Raw genomic sequence first — 19,752 nt, 5'->3', positions numbered from 1 at the left:
TCTTAATAAGGTTTATGTCAATAGGCCTTAGTTGTGGTTAGTGCTAACAAGGTTTGTTTCTAATCAAGATTTGATTTGAGTTGTGTGCTGGTACCAGCCTTGGCCATTTGGGAAATGGTAAGAAAAACTCACAACCGAGAAGGCTATGATGAAAGTGTGTGATGCCAGAACCTGCTCCCAATTCTGGATAAGGGATCAAGAGCATTGTGTATGTTCTAGCCCCAAAATAAACACGCTGGATCCAGAAAAGTGCCAGAATCCAACAACATAATTCTTGTCTTCATTTTATCATCAATGTTAAAAGGCTGTTTCCTTTTAAAAACAAGTGACTCCAAATAAATTTCTTCTGCTTCAGTAATTCCTAATCAAAAGTCTAGTATCTTCTCAGATTTTGAAATAGGCTTTACCTCCTCTCACCAGGACACAAAATATGTTTTTTTCAAACAAAAAGGAAAAAGGCAACTTAAAGCTTGAACTCACATTTTTACTAGTAAAAGTATATCATTACTAAATAAGAAGAGCCATTCTGGATCAGACCAATAATCCATCTAGTCCAGCATCCTGTCTCACACAGTGGCCAACCAGTTCCTCTGATCCTTCACCTGATTTTGCCTCCTGGTTCTGGGATTCAGAGGATTAGTGCACCTGAATGTGGAGGTTCCCTTCAATCACTATGGCTAGTAGCCATTAACAGATTTACCCTCCAGCTGACCAAACAGACTAATACTGTCCTTGTAAGGCTGTTGTATTTTGAGACAGAAATGCTATTTCAGAAACAGCATTCTCTCTCAGCATGACACAAATAAGGAAAAGAAAGGAGCAAATTTATCCTGGGCAAATGTATCACAATCAGCATACTATGCATTCACCTTTCTTTTATATCATTATGATCAGTGTTCAAGAAAAAGACATAGACAAAATGAAACATAGATGGTGGCGGGGGGGGGGGGGGGTTGTGTGTAGTACCATCTCTGTTCCCTTTAGAAATGCTTTCCCATTGGTGTATCCAGACAAAATCTTTCCATACCACTCATAGCCATCACTTTTGTTGTTGTTCTGTTCATTATTGTTCTGGCTTTTTATATTTCCCTAATGTACTTGTTAGTTGCTTTTCTCTCTGTGTGGGTGTTTGGATTCCACCATTGCTATTTTTAGGGTTACTGGGGGTCTTTTTCAACATTGATATCTTACTGATTTTATAGTCCTAAGGCTTTGAACTACTGACATTGTTCTCTCCAGCTGCTGAAGTGGTTGCTTCCTTCCAGTCTCAACCCTAAAAAGCAGTCCAGATAGACAGATGGTATCTAAAGCTACTGTCCAGTACTATTAGCAAGGTCATACTTCTCCTGTCAGTCTCCCAGTGCAGGCCATCCACAGGGCAACCAAGGCCATTTCAATCCCATAACCAAGCCCACATCAGTTATTTTAAATGCATAACTGTTTCAAAATAGGTACATTCACCAACCATTCTCAGGTGTATGTAATATCCATACACATTTTCTAACAGATGATGAGACTGTGATACTGCTATCTACTCCCTTCTCTGCTGAACCCCTTCCCACAAACAACTCATAGCTATGTCTCTTTGGCTTTTAGTACTCATAGTCCTGAAGCATCACAGATTCCTTATAAAGAGGCTCATAGGTACATTGGTGGCCTGAAGACAAGCAGGAAATGGCAATGCCTGAGTATCCTTACAGTTAGGGGGAAAAAGGCAGTTGTGGATGGAACCAAGGCATACTAGGAGTCAGCACCATGCAGACACACAGTTGCTGACTGGTTAAAAGCAATCAGCACAAACTCTTGTGTGAACATGTGCAGAATAGCATTAGCAACTATTTTCTTTCTGCTTGTAGTACTTTAGACTGAGCCCTCTGTTTCTTGAAAGTAACCATGCAGGTCAGCTTGAGCCCTGTCAAATAAAGAGACACTGCAGTTTTGCACCTACATAAAATATCCCTATTTGATAATTTTGGTATTGATTTTGCTCTTCTTCATCCGCAGAGAGTAAACAATAATGACAACAAAAGTTAAGGCACAAGTGCCTATGGAAAGGGTTACATTTCCTAGAAAGGAATACAACTGTCAAGCCTCTTTGGGGTTCATGTGCTCACTGAATCCCAAACAACTAAGAGCCAGATGTCCTATCACACAAGCAATCAACAGGCCGCAGCATTTGGGGATATTGCACGGAGGTGGGTTCTCTGAAGAAGTGAAAAACATCTGGATGGACCAGAATTTAATTCTTTAATGGTTTATTAATCTCAGCTATGTCTAACAGGCATAAGGCAATAGAAATTTAGAGGAGGGAAGCTTTTTTAAATTTCCAAAGAGATTTTAAATCATTTCCCCAATCAGACACATAATAGCAATTTACTAGACTGCAATAAATGATCTGTATCTAATTTAGGTTACAGCAAAGCAGTTTTGGTAATCTTTGAACAATTATACTGATCTTGTCTGCAATACAGTAACTTTTTGCTGCTTTCCTTTAATTATGAACTCAAAAATGCAAACCAGCTACCTCTCCAGTTTATAACAGAAAATACACAGCACATACCCTTAACCACTGTTTTTCTGTCAGGGCATCACTGTAGTCCACATCCCTGCGTTGTCGGGATCCTCTCCCAAAAATCTTCTCCTCTTCTTCCTCACAAGTAAGCCTTTCAACTTCAGCATCATCTTTGATAATCCAGGATGGCAGGTCATCTTCCTCCATCAAGCGTGGTTTGCGTTTTGGATTTCGGGCATCTTCTCTACGCCGGTCCATATCCATTCGCTGTAAGAATAATGAGATTCTTAATATTAATATTTCTTAATAATAACAACAAAGTTATTTCATTCTTACAGTTCCTTACAGAGGTCTTAGGAGGCTTTTTCCGCTCCCATTGAAGTCTTAGGAGCTGATCATTCCCTATGTCTTGGTGAAATCACATTACGGAGATGGTCTGCACTGTGAAGATCACAGGAATAAACTTCCAATAGGCTGACCTTAGGGATAATTGTGGTATTTGAAAACTACTAGTATGCATGTTAGTCACCATCATGTTATCACTTTATGAGATGCTGGTTGCCTTGATTTCGTGTTGAGCACTTTTAATTCTCCCAACTCAGAAATATAGGGCAAGTTCAGTAACAGATACTAGTTCTATGACCAATTAGCATCTAGGAACACCTTAAAGACTAACAATAATTCCAGGGTAAAAGCTTTTGGGGATCTAAGTTATCTTTGTCAGATATTTTCATTAGTTATCTGAAGAAAGGGGTTTGCCTCTCAAGAGATTATACCCTGGAAATCTTGTTGGCCTTTAAGGTACTCTTGGATTTGAATCTTCTACAGCAGACATGACTATCCACGCAAAACCAGTTTTGTGGATTAGCCTTGAAAAACTCTAGCCTATCAGGAAGTGCTTGATTTTCTCCTTACAAGATATTTGAGAGATTCATGAGAAAATCTTTTAAATTACCTATCAGAGAAAAATAAGTTATTAAACTATACCTTGAAAACTTTCAGTAAATAACCAGAGAGGGCAAGGAATTGCATTCACTCCCACTCCAGAGCTATTTATACAAAGCATTCTTTGGTCTTGCTCTCCCACACTATATACTTAAATGTAACTTATGAGAATGACAAGAGAAGTAAAATATATTTCAATTATAGCAATCTATTATGGTTTTAGCAGACTTCTAGTGACACACACTGAAAAAGGAAGTAAATTACTGCCCTCAAACTTCCACTTTGTTTCTTCAACATCACTATTCCTTTGGATTAAATTGAAGAGAAAGGAATGATTTTTGAGACAAGCCAAGGATTTATTTTCCTGAAGCTGAGGGGTGAAGGTTCCTGTTGATCTTTTGGAGAGTAGAAGACAGATATAGAAACAGACCCTAGTCCAAATATAGCAAGAGGCTGCAACTCCAGCAGGCATCTTAATAGGCCAGCAGTACCATTAGAGCCCTCAAGATTTAATGGAATATGAAAAGAGGTTTTCCATACTAGCCTTGCTTAGCAATGGCCATTCAGTCCAAGGGAGTCCATGTTCTTCTTCATTTGATACAAGTAATCTCAGTTCTACCTCAGTGACATTTGCTTCCTTTCTCTGAAAACTCCTTCCTCAGCTCCTCCTAGCTTTACTCATAATTAATTATACAAATCCAAAGTTTCAGATCTACAATGATATTCATATATTCTTTGTTTTGTTAGGAAGTGTTTTAAGCAATTTTGTTATTCATTGTGCTGTTCCCCCCCCCCCCACACTGCCTTTAGTAGTGTGCTACCATGGCAGTGCTTTCAAAGAGAGAAGTGCTCAGTTTCTCATTGCAGCTATTTCTTGCTTGTATGTTTTCCCCTAGATCAAGCTCTGCAGCTGAGAACCAGCAGAGGGGGGCAGAGGCAGAAAGAACAGAAGGAACCCGTTGGGTTACCAACAGAGCAGGTATCACAGCAACCTCTTGTGGCACATAGGAAAAAGTACATTCCAAGGCTTTCTGACTGTCCTTGGATGACTGTTTCATTTCATTCAATACCGAAGGAAAGGCACAAAGGACAAAACATTCTGTTCATGCTGCCTGATGTGCATGGACAGGTACAAATCCATTTGTCTCCCTGCTCCTCGGACAACGTACAGGCTAAATCTGTAAAAGAGGAATACTGGGATGTGCATGAGCACACTAGGTCAAGGAAATATTTTCAACCGTGATATTCCATGGCCTCCTTGAACAGGTGCACAGTCTCTTGCCCTCTTCACAAGTTTACAGTGAACATGCAAACATCTTGAATGTAGGTGCATACATGTGTTTGTAAGAGACAACATGCATTCACTTAACAAATGAAAATAGGGACCAGCACTTGCATGAACATATGGATTAAAATTATAAATTCAGATGCACATGCATTGAATGAAACATGAGGATAGCATGTGTACACTGTACACAGATTGTATGTCCGTCAACTGCAACATGAGAACTGGGCTTCTATATCAATGAAGAAAAAAACTCAGAATGGGAGCATTTTATACTGCTCTGGGATAATGCTCTTGCATTTCTCAACTTTAGAATTCTGGCCAAAGGACATGGGTAGATAGCGAGCTCTGACATTAATCAAAAGCAGCAGCTAGAGAAGAAGCAGATGTTTTTTAACTCTGCTTTTTACAACCTGAAGGAGACCCAAAGCAGCTTACATTCGCTTTCCCTTCCTCTCCCCACAACAGACACCCTGTGGGGTAGGTGGGGCTGAGAGAATACTGAGGGAAACTGCTGTATAAAAACAGCACTATCAGGACTGTGATTAGCCAAAGGTCACCCAGCTGGTTGCATGTGGAGGAGTGGAATAAACCTGACTCAGCAGATTAGAAGATACCACTCTTAGCCTCTATTCATAATCATGTGTGACATTACCATAAAAAGATCAAATTCCTCTTCCCGTCGAGCAATCATCTGATTCAGAGTTTCATCATCTGGGACTTCATCTTCTTCCTGCAGATAAAGAAAAATTACCCAGAATAAATGTGTCTGTATGTGTCTATATCAGCCTCATGGCACAGGTATAGAAAATAATGTAGGATACATACTACTTGATGAACAGCAGATACTTAATTTAACTACTATAAAGCATATGCAAGGGGCAAAAAGGAATACTGATTTAAGTATACTGTGATTTTTACAATGTTAAGATTTATAATGCTTCTAATACGCCTAATATACATTCTACATAGCAAGATGAATATACATTCTACATAGCAAGTTTAGTAATTTTCCAAGAACAAAGCAAACAAACGAGAGTTAAGGAAAGGGGAAAGGGGAAGAAGCTAACACATAAAAATGCAGTAGAGCTTAATTCGCCTCTACGCTGTTCATTGCAGGGCTCTCTGGCGAAGAAACAAAGCATTCTGAAACTAGTTCCACAAACCCAAAGAGGCTTTAGACTAGTTTGTATCAAACAACGGCCCGTCATCGCACTATGCCACTTGGAAAGTCTTTTTGAAGCTCAGGGGAGTTTCAAAACCAATTTGTAGTTTGGCACTGGAACCAACAATTCAAGCAAACAACCTAAAAATCTTCTGTGAGCAAGTCCTTTGAATGGAAGCCTAAGAAACAGGCAGCTTTGGATCCTGTTTGTCAGTGGTAAACCGCTTAATGCAACTTTTAGAGTGAATTTGAAATAGATTTTTATCTGTAAAGTCTGTCAAGAATGCTTTGCATTCAGTGTAAGTTTTGTAACTCTTTAAAATATATTAAAATATTACTAAAATGGTATTTTAATATATAGTTTATATTAACATTAATATCCTTAAAACTATTTGGGAAACAGCCTCCTGGGAGGAGACTGCCCAGGGCCCTGTCCATCCAGGTCCACCCTGATTGGCCCTCCCCCTCCAGCTCCCAGCCTCCCTCCTTGCCTGTTAGAAGCCTCGTGACTGCAGCCTCCATAGTCGCCCACAAGGAGAGAGGCAGCGACAGGGCTTTGTGGCCCACAGGTATGCTCCTGCTGGGAGGGAGCCGGGTGGGGAGAGTTTGCGGGCCGCAAAGCGCTGTCGCCGCTGGTGGAGGGGGGGGCTTTCCACTCCCTGTAGCCCAGGAAGCGCTTTCACTGTCGTGAGAGCGCTTCCTATGCCAAAGGGAGCCTCCCGCAGCAGTGCTGCCACCGGGGGGGGGGCTTCCCACTCCCTTTAGCCCACTTTGCAGGCCAAAGGTAGTCACGGCCACCCTCTCACACCCTCCTGCCTGCAGCCCCTTTTAAAGCCGATTTTTAAAATGGGCTTTGATACTACTGTAGTTATAAAATGCTAGAGGACAAATCTATATTGAAATGATGGAAATTGTGGAGTATAATCCTCAGAGTTGTTCATCTGAAGTAATTCTACCAAATTCTGTATAACTACTTCAAAACTTTTGGGCATGAAGCTCAGTACTGAAACTTTCACAGAAAGCAGTTTGGGGGCTATAAAGCCTGATACTTCATATCACCACTCTTAATACTGAATTGTACTTAATCCTCATTCAGCCATGCTTTTCTTGATGTTGTAATACCTTTATAATCCTTCTCCTCTAATTATGTCGAGAAAAGCACAGAACATTATTTATCTTGGTTCCATTTCCATTTGGAGTGTATCATAATTGGCCTTTCACTTGAAACTTTCTCAAATAACAATTATTTTCTACATTACAGCAGGAACAATATTTATGGAGGAAATTTTAAAAACCCTCTGTTTTAATGTCACTTTTCCAACAAAAACAAGAAGTCTGTGATATTTCAAATCCTGACAAATCTCAACTTTTTACCATTGAGAAACTCCTGAAGCATTCTTTAGGCTTTGAGAAACCTCACAACCATGCTGAATATGGGTGAGAAGCTTAGCTGGGTACTTGTCCACCCAGGGCCCCTCCCGTTCCCACTCCCTCTAGGCCCTCATTGGCCATTTTGAGAGGGGATGTGTTGACAGGACCATATATGGTCATATCACCTGATAAATACTGAACAAATTAGCTACCACCATTTGGGAAACCCTTCCAGGGCCATCAGGAAACTCCAAAGTTTCATGAAACCCTGGTTAAGGCACCCTGCTTTAGATAGTGAAAGTCTATCATTAGGTCTTGCATATTATTACCATATTCAACCAAGTGGGCCACACTCAAAAGATTTTAATTTTAGTCCAATGGCAACTCCTTCCTTTGCATATAAACAATTTTTCAAACAAAAGTTCAATTATTAAAATGCAAATATATATTAGATAATTTTGATACCATGTAATAACATTAATCTCCATGCCATTCTAATCTATTGAACATATTTGTTATATTATATTCAGAACAGTTATCTGAAGCTAAAAACTAAGAACTCCCAATGTTATCAGTGGCTTTCCTGTTCAATATAATCATATCACTGACAACACTGTATCAGAAAACCCAGTTATTGAACAATTAATGTATTTGCCCTTTATGAACTTTACTAGACACAACAAGATCACCACATCTGCAGGACAATGAAAATGAAGATAATAAAGAGACCATGCACACTGTTGATCACTTAAGCTGTGGAAGGTAAAGTGAAAAAGATATTCCTGCAATTTGTACACAAGGCCATTACCCAGACAGCTGCTCTATGACACAAATAGGCCTACACACTGCTTAAAGAATGCACTGAATGCAAATAGATTTTGTAAAAACTAAGCAGTAGTCAAGATACTCAAAACAGTGCCTTTCTATCTATGAAAGTCAGCCTGCCCATTTCAGATTTTGAATTATAAGGGGGGGGGGGGAAGCTTTATTTTTAAAAAGACTGTTGGCCATATCCAGTCATGTTGCTAAGAAAACTGAATAGCCTCCAAGTTTTCTTAAGAGGAAGAGGTGACTTTGCCAGTTCCCCTTTCTCAAAGCAGGTCATGGAACCCCTCATAATTTTATTGGGGGGGGGGGGGACAGAGGATCCACAGACACAGTATAATGTAATATTTTTTTAATGTGGTTGGGCATAGGCCACTAACTATAAAGAGGAAAAGTTAACTTGTGAGCAATTTGGCAAGGGGGCAAGTGCTAATTTACAAGTCATTAGGGAAGCGACATGTTGATTTCAGTCCTAAAATGCTGAGCTGAAAAGGGAGAAGTGAACCTTCCCCATTTTTGCTAGAATCAAATGTTCTGGTTTGCTATTACCTACTAATTAATTAAATTAAACCACACATCTGTGGTAGATCATGAAGATAAACTTAACTACCGTATTTGCCGGCGTATAAGGCGACTGGGCGTATAAGACGACCCCCCAACATTTTCACTCAAAATGTGGAGTTTGCCGCCGCCGTGAGCCCAGTGAGGGGGAGCTGGAGCTGGCGCCGCCCGCCGCCCGCAGCCTGCCGTGAGCCCAGTGGGGGGGAGCTGCTCGCCGCCGCTCGCCACTCGCCGCCACTGTGAGCCCAGTGGGGGGGAGCCGCTCGCCGCCGCTGTGAGCCCAGTGGGGGAGAGCTGCCGCCGCCCGCCACCGCCGTGAGCTCAGTGTCGGGGGGGGGAGCCGCCCGCCGCCCGCCGCCGCATCCAGACTGAAGTGCACCCGGCGTATAAGACGACCCCCCCAATTGGAGGCATGTTTTTGAGAGGGAAAAAGCCGTCTTATACGCCGGCAAATACGGTACTTGGGAAATACCAGTTAAGAAGCAAAAGAGTAGCCTACTATGAGTTCCATTGGTTACTGGCATATGAGCCTTGTATTGGTTTTTGCTTCTCCAACAGAACACTTTTACAAAACAGTTTTTAAAATTCCAAATAAATTTTGCATATAATTCATATAGGTCACAGAATCTGGTTGACCTGGACACATCATTTCAACATGGCATATACACAGTCCTGAATATAACTGACTTCAGGATCCTGGGGGTGAGGAAAGAAGTGAACGTGTTTCTGTTTTAAGCACATGAACAGTTGCAGAATACCTCATTTTCTTCTTCATGCTCCAATATGGCCTGGAGAAAAGCCCTCCGTTCATGGCTTGAAGATTTTTGGTCAAACATGCCAGCTTGAATAACTTTCTGATCCACATTCAATTTATATTTGGCAGCTGCAAGAATCTTCTCTTCCACACTGTTCACTGTGCATAGTCGTAGGACTCGAACTTCATTCTGCTGGCCAATTCGATGAGCTCGGTCTTGTGCCTGCAAATCCTGTTAAATATATATTACATACAATGTATTGGTCTCCCAAAGTTAAAAGTTGGCTGGCCAAGAAAAACATTATCATAAACATTTTACAACCATAAAATATGAAACAAGGCAAACCATAAACCTGAATGTAAAAACAGTTTGAATGGTAGATTCTCAGCAGATAAAGTGAAAGATTGTTATATACCGAATGTATTTAATTTAATTAGTGTATTTATTTACAGGCATATTTGTAAAAGTAATTTAAAGGTAGTCAAGCGAGTTAAGATACCAAAATATACTTCGTTTGTACAGGCTGAAACAATTAAATTCTGGTCCCCTATTATTTGAGTTTCATGCTCTCCTAAGTGGCCTCCAATTATCCTTTGTGTCCTTAATTACAGTTCATGCTACTAAGTCAAAGGTGAATTTATTTAGAGTATGTTCATTTATATTCATGTCATAACAAACTGTGATCATTTCCATGTTTCCAATAACTTGCCAATGCATTTCAGCAGTAAGGCATAACATGTGTAATGCTCAGAAGCTGTAAGACCTTTAAACAGTGCCATTTTAAAGAAAAATATTGGGCCCCCATTTCAAGAATGTTCTTTGTCAGGGTGGGGGAGTTTTGTTTTTAGTAGCAGTTGTGTTAAAATATGTAAAAGTTCCAAGAACCAGAAAGTTAGAGTAAATGTAGAGCATTGTAATATTGACAGATCACTTAGTTACAGGCAAACAGTTTTTTAAACAAATGAAACTTCAGACAAAACCATTAAACCTCTTTTCTGTAAATACACCAAACCCTAAGCTGATATGCTCCCTTCTAAGCACATTGACTTCCATGTGGTTAGAAGTCTGCAGCTCTGTTTAGGATTGTACCACTATTGGTATATAAAGCATAAAAGGAAGTACAATACAATGTGCATGATTCACGGTAATGTTTCCAAAAACAGCACAGCATGGAAGTTGTCTATAGACTACCTTTCTGGATTTCAATCTGTTAACTACCTCAATATTTCTCCCCAAACTACCTTATAATGAAGGTGGCCAGTTGTGTGTGATGATCATTGACCTAATTTTGCCATATGACTGAAGTCAAGAGCCAGCTTGGTGTAGTGGTTAGGAGTGCCAACTTCTAATCTGGTGAGCTGGGTTTGATTCTCCACTCCCCTATATGCAGCCAGCTGGGTGACCTTGGGTTCACCACAGCACTGATAAAGCTGTTCTGACTGAGCAGTAATATCAGGACTTTCTCAGCCTCACCCACCTCACAGGGTGTCTGTTGAGGGGAGGGGAAAGAGAAGGTGATTGTAAGTCGCTTTGAGACTCCTTCGGGTAGAGAAAAGTGGCATATAAGAACCAACTCTTCTTCTTCTTCAATTGCAAAGACTAAAATAGGCACTTTTTTGTCCAAAGACTGGCAGCTGCAGCACTAAACTTGAAGTGAAAGATTCCAAAGCGTTCTGACAGTTAAAGCAGGTCGGACTCAGGAGAACAGTTTCTATATTCAGAGGTAATATTATATCATCATTTGCAATGAGAACAAGCCTTGGACGTTCTCAATGTCCACCCTTCCCCTGTCCTCCTGTGTGCATGGCTCAGGAGCTGAAGACTTCCAGGTTTGCTACAATCCATTGACTGTTGTTTAGCAACCTGATTTGAAGGCAAACAATACTTCATACGATGAAGTACAACCAGTAACTCTTCAGTTCCTGAGTCCCCAAAGAAGTGAGGGAAAACATTTGTCTGAAGATTGTCAAGACTTGTTCTGAGTGCATCCTCTGTATTTTCATTATAACCATGCTATTGTGGATGAACTTTCATTAAGTGAAGTTTTGATGAGTTTTAAACTGAAATTCTTACCTTTTGTTTATTCACTTTGTGTTATATGTCTTGTATTATAACCTTATGTATTGATGGTTTTATATGCCCATAAAGGTTTACTAACTGACTGATCATAACCAATTTAAAAACAAACTAAAGAACAAGCATTCAAAATTGTTTCAACAGGCAAGAAGACCCTCCACATAACAAGGGAACAATGAAAAGTGGCCAGAAAATTAACCTGATGAGGATTCCAGTCACTGTCAAAAATAATGACAGTATCAGCTGCTTGTAGGTTCAAGCCCAGACCTCCAGCCCTTGTGCTTAACAGAAAGATGAAGTATTGGGAATTGGGCTCATTGAACTTCTTCAGCAGAGCTGCTCGATCCTCAGATTTGGTTGTCCCTGAAATGAGAAGTCATTAAAAATTATGCATGTAGATGCTGGCTGGAAAACATACATCTCAAAGGAATGTACTATTTAATTTTCACCTCAATGATAACTTTGTCATTTCAACAATACTAAAGTTAGTACGTCCATATGAAATATTGTACAGATCACCGGACTCTTCCCAAAAACACCTTCTGATTCCTTGCTTTTTTGCATACATTTTTATTATTGTGTTGAAAGAACGACCAACAAGAAAAATGGAATCTTTTGCTAGATAGAGGTTTTGGGTAAAGCAAAACTTATATGTCTCTTCAAAATAGTTGGTCCTAAGGAGATACAAGATCTTATCTAATTCAGCTCTTTACTTAAGAAAAGGTATCAAGAAACTCTCTCAAAATCCACAGTTTGAGAGAGGTAGAAAAAACCTCAATAATGCTTTGTTTTGCTTTGTTCCATTTAGCTAATGTGAATGTCCAAAAGGTTGCAATGCATCAATCATAGGATAATAGAAACTATAAGATAATTTCAGGTGGATAGCAGTCTGTAGAAGGGCAATATTTGAGTACAGTAACACCTTAAAGAATTACAAGCATATCCCCTGGAAATCTTGTTGGAGATTACAGAAGTCAACGTATGCGGAAGAACTGAAATGCAGAACAAGTCAGTAATCTGTAAACTGTGAAGGAATACAAGATTCTAAAGATGGCCACTTAAGTCCCCATTAGGGGTGTGCAAAGAAAGCATGATATATTTTCAGGTTCTGTTATGTTGAACCCGAAAAATTTTGGTATTTCTCAACATTACCAAATATTCAGGAAACCCATATTAGTATTATTATTTTGCTCTAATATAGCCTATGAGGACCAATATGGGGCTGTGCGTGGGAGCTTGTTTTTGAAGTCGAGGCACCAGATTTGCAAGATAGCTGCTGATGCCCAATTCTAAAGGTGCCCCCATCTTCCAGCATTTCCAAAGGAAGAGGAAAAGCCATTTAAGGGGATCACAGTTCCTTTAAATGCCTTCTCCACTCCAGGGTGTAATTCTGGCTTGGAGTGAATTCAAGAGTGAAGAAGGCATTTCTCCGACCTGATTTGCTACTGATGTAACTGAGCCTGAATTTTAAAAGCCTGATTTTTTATATATTTATTTCCTCACTTGCTTGTTTTTATTCAGCTATACTGATCAACTTGGATGATGGCTGTTTAAAAAAAAACTTTTTTCTTCTTGTATCTACTTTACCTGAAAAAAATCAGGATTTTTTGGAACTAATGAATATTTTTAGTGTATAACAAAATTGAACTGCGGGGGAAAAAAAACTTTTTTTTTTGCACTTCTAAAACACATATGATTATGCTTAATCCTTAAATTGCATTTTAGTTAGATTCTGGATTTTTCTAGGTGTGTTGTTTTGCTAAATCTTCTGAAATAGAGATTAACATCACACTGAAAGAAGATGGAAAACTGGTCATTCAGTAGCATTATTGATTCTATGCATGGAACAGGTCTTTCATCTTTTTAAAATGTAATTTTACAGTGACTGACAATTTTTTTAAATGAACTTTTCTGCTAAAAACTCTGCATTTGCCATCCTTCCTTCTGTGGTCTGTTATTTCCTTTCACAAAGAAAGGAAATCTGCCTTTCCCCACCCCCAGCAAAATTCCTCCCCCCACCCTATCCCTGAAATCTTTGAAAAGAGCTCAATTTTTTTTCAAAACAATAGCAAATTATCTGTGCATGGATGTGACTGCATAAGATAATCAATTGTTATGAGATATCTATTTTCATGTTGTGTATCCACTGTAGCAGTACCTTAATTAGTAGTTAGCATTATTACTATTTAAGGAGTTCCTAGAGGAAGAAGCAGTGAGGGGCTGTCCTTGGAAGTCCAAGGTTTAAGCTGTATATGTTTATGAGTTGTCCCTGAGTTTGTCACTTCCATCAGAGTTGCATGTCTGCTCCAAAAATGTAGCTGATTTTGAAGATGAGGGATGGCACAGATGAAGAAAGAGGCTCTTGTTCCCCCCCCCCCCCATACACACACACTTTCCCTGATCCTCCACAGAAATTTCTTCTTTGGGGCTTGTCTTCAAAGGGGATTGGCTTAGAGCACTCATATCTAGATCCTTGGCAAGGATCTTACTAGAAGGAAGAAATGCCATTGTCTGCCAAATCAGAAGAATTAAAGAAAAACAAGACTCTTGCTGCTGCTGACAGTGAGTACCCAAACAAACACACTCAAAAACCATGGATTTGTGTTTGTGCGTGTTTTGTAATGCCTAAGAATTCCAGTAGTTTGTTACTGCTCCAGAACATCATCTTGAAAAAGAATTTTTTGGGGCATATTTTTATCTCAGTAATTTTGAAGTGCATACCCTACTACTGCTGTATTGTATAAGAGAAACAATAATCAGCTGATGAGAGCAAACAACTACAGTATGCCTTAATAATTTTTTGGAGTTTGCTTCATTTTGGACATTACCATCAAGGCGCAGGTAAGCAAAGTTTCTAAAAGCAAAATAATCTTCCATAATGGTCATGAGTGATGTCATTTGACAAAAAAGAAGGACACGATGGTTAGTGGCTCGTAGCTTTGGTAGAATTCGATCAAGTAGCTCAAACTTCCCTGAGGCTCGATAAAGCTCAGCTCTGTGAAGACAAAACAAACAGAATCTGCTCAACTTTTCTATTAAAGCCTTACTTATGAAAAAGTCTCGTAATGCTGGAAAAGTTTCATCATTCCTACATTCATATCACTGTTTGTCTATACACTATTACACTTAGCAGTTTGGAATTATATAAGGACTAGGGGCAAAGCCCGTTCTATCCAAGAATACAATGGGTTCTAGAGCTTGGCAGTGGGCAGTGGAAGGGGAGGAGTTGTCCAGTCTGTAAGGGCATGGGTTTGGATGTGTGTGTTGTGTGGGAGGTTGTGGTGGCAAATGAGGGCATGGGTGTGGAGATGTGGGTGTCAAGAACCTGTGGATTGGAATGTTCGTTGAGTGTGGGAGAGGATTGACCTTTGGGAATTATAACATAGTGGTTACAGATGAGCTTTCCAGAGCCATGTCTTCAGATATGTGAAGGGAAAATCAGACTGGAGACTCTTCTTAGGAGAAGATTACATGGCAACCAATTCCCCCCAGTTCTGTGTCATTTCCCTTCTTGTGTGAATGAGGCCACAGACACCAAAATGCCCCTCTGCCCTAATACACATGGGGTAGTCACAGTACACAGGTGTTTTTTAATTTGCCAGGCCAAGGTTGAAAATGTCATTTCAGTTCTCATGTGTCTCCAGCCATTTACTTGTTCACTATTTACAGTTTCAGGCTGTAAATATTTATTTAGATCTTCCTGCACTTTCCAGATTCACAGGACTGATGCTGGTCTGCCTGTCTGATCCCCAGAATGCAAACAGTTGCTGGTAAGGGCTGGCCATAGGGCTGGCCTAGGCATAGCCTAGGAGGGACAAACCTGCACCACTTCCTCCCAACTGCAGGCAAAAATTGCTCCTTTGAAGCCTGGACTCTGACGCATTGTACAATTTTGAAGTCCCACCTCCAAACCTCCAGGAATATTTCCAGCCCAGGGGTAGCCAACTTCCAAGTGGGGCCTGGGGGGCTCCTGGAATTACAGCTTATCTGCAGAGTATAAAGATGAGCTCCCCAGGCAGAAAGGGCTACTTTGGACAGGCTTGTGGTAGAGAAGAAACATTTAAGGCCTCCCACACAGGTTGTTGTTGAATTGAAAGACTTGAGGCCTACTGCACAGGGTTGTTGTGCAGATAAAAGAAGAGACAAAAGAACCAGTTCCGTCTGCAGAATAATGCGGTGCAGTGGCCTCAAATCTCCAGAGAATTGCAAAGAAGAAAGACACATGGCTTGGCTGTGTCTAACCTCCGGCCAGAGCAGTATTTTAAGTGAGAAGGGTCTCCCTGTGGTCTCCCTGTCAGCCAACTGTTTCGCAGAAGGGGAAAGTTCCCCACCCTCAAAAGGAATGCCCTCAGGCTCCCCTGTGTTGCTCTTGGAAAGGCCTCCCCCCCCCCCTCAGTCAGGGCCTGTCAGAGGCTCCTTTGCAGCAGGCCTGAAGGGGGAGGGGGAGGGAGCGCACTCACCAGCCTCCTGCCAGCTCTGTCACGGTTCTGAGGTACAGTTGGACATGACAGTTAGGACAGCCTTGGGATGAAAAGGGCTGGCGCAGTCTGTGTTCTCGTCTCCCTTGGCAGCCCTACTGACCTCCTCTCCCTGTGGTGGTCAGGGGCAGACTGGCAGCAATGTCTCCAGCTTGCCCCTGGCTGGGCTGACTGGATGGAATTTTGGATGGAATTTTAGTCTGTCCTGATGAGGGGCCAATCGGAAGGCGTGAATGCTTGTCAGTCCGGGGCCAACGGGCCAATTGTTGCCCCCCCCATCCCGGACTGAGCCCACCCCAACACCCTTACTGTTTTATTAAGAGGGAACAGATAGTCACCAACTAGTGCTTTCTTCTGAGACATTAAGACATCCAGTGAAATATTCCGAAAATGATATGCAAAACCATGAAAGGGTTCATACCTAAAGACAAAGATTGCTGGAAACTTTGACAACAAAAACATGAGCAAAAACATGCTATAGGGAGGAACTGAAAGGTTCCTCCTGGTTTAGCCTCTGGGAAAGCATTTTTTTTCAAAGAATTTGTCTTCCAATGGACAGAAAATAGATCATCCTGTAAGTAAGGAAAATGGAAATTGCTTTGTTGCTTACTGACCCAATCAGAGGTTCAGTAAGCACAGGTATAATATACCTGAGTTTTTTTTTTAAGATGTAGAAACTTGTAGTAAGTTACAAAGCAAAGTTACACCATTCTAAGCCAAATTGGATTCATTTTTCAACTGCATGGGCAATTTTGAAACAATAGATATTTTTATATTAGCTGGGATGGGACCAGCCATATTTAAGCTCCACTGATTTCAAGGTGCCCCTTTTAAATTAGTGGGACCTTAAACTGTTTAAACCTTGTTTAAAAGGAATTTTAAACACTCTTTTGGAAACAAAGTTCCTTAACAAATCAACAACAGAAGTGGACAGGATATGGACAGGGTGCTAACTTCAGCACGGCCAATCACATGCCTACTAGACCCCTGCCCATTGTGGCTACTAAAAACAACTGACATAAGAATAGAGCCCCCCCCCCTGGGAAAAAGTCAACCTCTTTCAATGGGATAATTCCTGGATGGGCTAAAAGAGGCAGTGGTACACCTGTTGCTGAAAAAAACCATCTCTAGATCTGTGGGAGCCCGATAACTATTGACCAGTCTCAGCACTCAGCATTGCTGGGGAAAAGATTGTCCTGATTCCCCCCCACCCTGAAGCCTTAGCCAGATGTCTGGAAGAATTGATGAGATGGCTCAAGCAGAATTATCTGAAGCTCACAGAGGTCCTGTGGCTGGGCAGGAAGGGTCCAAGCAAGGAAGCGCATTTACCCAGCCTGGACAGGGTGTAGCTATCAATAGCTCACTCCCCTATAAACCTTGGTGTGATCCTTGATGCCTCCCTCCACCTATGCCAAGCCAAGGTACTAGTGCCTTACTTGGCCCTGGAACACTTAGCCACAGTGATGCATATGACGGTCACCCTTAGATTAGACTTCTGTAACTCACTCTATGCAGGCCAGCCTTAACTTTGATCGGGAAACTGCAACTGGTCCATAATGCTGTGGCCAGAATCCTCACAAGTACTCCGTGGAAGTCCCACATCAGGCCTGCTCTCCAACAACTGCACTGATTCCCAGACAAATTCCAGATCAGACTTAAGGTCTTGGTAATCACCTTCAAGGCCATACACAGTCTGGGCCCAGTGTACCTGAGAGACTGCCTCTCTGCTTACACCCCCCAAAGAGCTCTACGCTGTAGCACGTCCAACTGGCTGGTGGTCTCTGGCCCCAATGAAGCATGTCGGACATCAACTAGGGCCAGAGCTTTATCTGTCCTGGCCCCCACCTCATGGAATGAGATTTCTGAAGAGATCAGGGCCCTGCCTGAACTCCCACAGTTCCACAGGGCCTGCAAAAGGGAGCTCCCCTGCCAGGCATTTGGTTGAGGCCAACTGAAACAACAGCATCCCCAGAAACACCTTCCCACTGTCTGAATTCAAATCGACCACCTATGGGATCAGAGTTAGAAGTTAATACGGTTAATGCTGTTATTATGAAATGTAATTCTTGTTGCCTTCAGTCCAGGCATCCATTGTTATCGTTGTTCTGATCTTCTGATGTTAAATTATGAATTTATACTGTAATATACCAGTGTTTTATGTAAACTGCCCTAGGGGAAGGCGGTATAGAAATATGCAATAAACACACAACTAAATACTGAATAGATGCATAAAAAATTACCCATTGATGACACCGTTAGAATAGCCCAAATGTTCAGCAAAAGATTCCTGTAAAACAATTAACAGTGAATTATTTAACAATAAAATAAAATATATCCAACAGGACTTTTCAAAACTCAAACCTTAAATCCAGTTTTCTAGTACAGCTATTAATTATGAAGTTCAAGAATTATATTTTTCCTATGCATGCATGGATCAGATTTCAATAATCATGCTATTTTATGTAAAATGCTAGGCCTATTTCCAAATCGTCAAACAAATTTATAAAGAAAGGACCCATTTTAAAAGCACCATGTAATTTATTGTTTAATTTTAATAACATTGTTCTAATTGAATGCTTATAACTAACTCTTGCCTACTAATCAGTTAATGTTTGTATTGTGGTGGTGACAGCATTCCAGTTGAACTATTCAAAATCTCAAAAGACGATGCAGTAAAAGTGTTACACTCAATATGCCAGCAAATTTGGAAAACTCAACAATGGCCACAGGATTGGAAAAGGTCAGTTTACATTCCAATCCCAAAGAAGGGCAATGCCAAAGAATGTTCAAACTACCGCACCATTGTACTCATTTCTCATGCTAGCAAAGTTATGCTCAAAATTTTACAAGCTAGGCTCCAGCAATATGTGGACCGAAAACTTCCAGAAGTACAGGCAGGATTTCGAAGAGGCAGAGGAACTAGAGATCAAATTGCCAACATACACTGGATCATGGAGAAAGCTAGGGAGTTCCAGAAGAACATCTACTTCTGCTTCATTGACTATGCTAAAGCCTTTGATTGTGTGGAGCACAACAAATTGTGGCAAGTTCTTAAAGAGATGGGAATACCAGAGCATCTTATTTGTCTCTTGAGAAACTTATATGTAGGTGAAGAAGCAACAGTTAGAACTGAACATGGAATCACTGATTGGTTCAAAATTGAGAAAAGAGTTTGGCAAGGCTGTATACTGTCGCCTTGCCTATTTAACTTGTATGCGGAGCACATCATGAGAAAGGCAGGATTAGAGGAGTCACCAATTGGGATCAAGATTGCAGGGAGAAATATCAACAACCTCAGATATGCAGATGATACCACTCTAATGGCAGAAAATAAGGAGGAACTAAAGAGCCTGTTGATGCAGGTGAAGGAGGAGAGTGCAAAAGTTGGCTTGAAACTTAACATCAAGAAAACAAAGATCATGGCATCCAGCCCTCTCAGTTCCTGGCAAATAGATGGGGAAGAAATGGAGATAGTGACAGATTTTATTTTCCCGGGCTCCAAGATCACTGCAGATGGGGACTGCAGCAAAGGAATTAAAAGATGCTTGCTCCTGGGGAGGAAAGGTATGGCAAATCTAGACAGCATCCTAAAAAGCAGAGACATCACCCTGCCAACACAAGTCAAGGCTATGGTATTCCCAGTGGCAATGTATGGCTGCGAAAGTTGGACCATAAGGAAGGCTGAGCATCAAAGAATTGAGGCTTTTGAACTCTGGTGCTGGAGAAGACTCTTGCGAGTCCCTTGGACTGCAAGGCGAACAAACCGGTTAGTCCTAGAG

General features: G+C 41.0%; 1 protein-coding gene across 6 annotated transcripts in view; it reads right to left on the bottom strand.

Annotated features, from left to right (window-relative positions):
• SMARCA2 (SWI/SNF related BAF chromatin remodeling complex subunit ATPase 2) overlaps positions 1-19,752 on the bottom strand; it is a 130,707-nt gene that overhangs the window by 30,959 nt on the left and 79,996 nt on the right. For all 6 annotated transcript variants that reach the window (XM_077344894.1, XM_077344896.1, XM_077344898.1 and 3 more), the window contains exons 23-28: positions 18,214-18,260; positions 14,324-14,490; positions 11,695-11,858; positions 9,423-9,650; positions 5,398-5,475; positions 2,561-2,779 (exon numbers count right to left, since the gene is read on the bottom strand). In XM_077344894.1, coding sequence (XP_077201009.1) covers positions 2,561-2,779; positions 5,398-5,475; positions 9,423-9,650; positions 11,695-11,858; positions 14,324-14,490; positions 18,214-18,260 — 903 coding nt within the window. The remainder of the gene's footprint in view (positions 1-2,560; positions 2,780-5,397; positions 5,476-9,422; positions 9,651-11,694; positions 11,859-14,323; positions 14,491-18,213; positions 18,261-19,752) is intronic.

The sequence above is a fragment of the Paroedura picta genome, chromosome 7 (assembly GCF_049243985.1).
Source record: "Paroedura picta isolate Pp20150507F chromosome 7, Ppicta_v3.0, whole genome shotgun sequence".
In the NCBI taxonomy this organism is placed as follows: Eukaryota; Metazoa; Chordata; class Lepidosauria; order Squamata; family Gekkonidae; genus Paroedura; species Paroedura picta.
The sequence above is the reverse complement of the archived record's forward strand: the minus strand, read 5'-3'. Positions and strand labels throughout refer to the sequence as shown.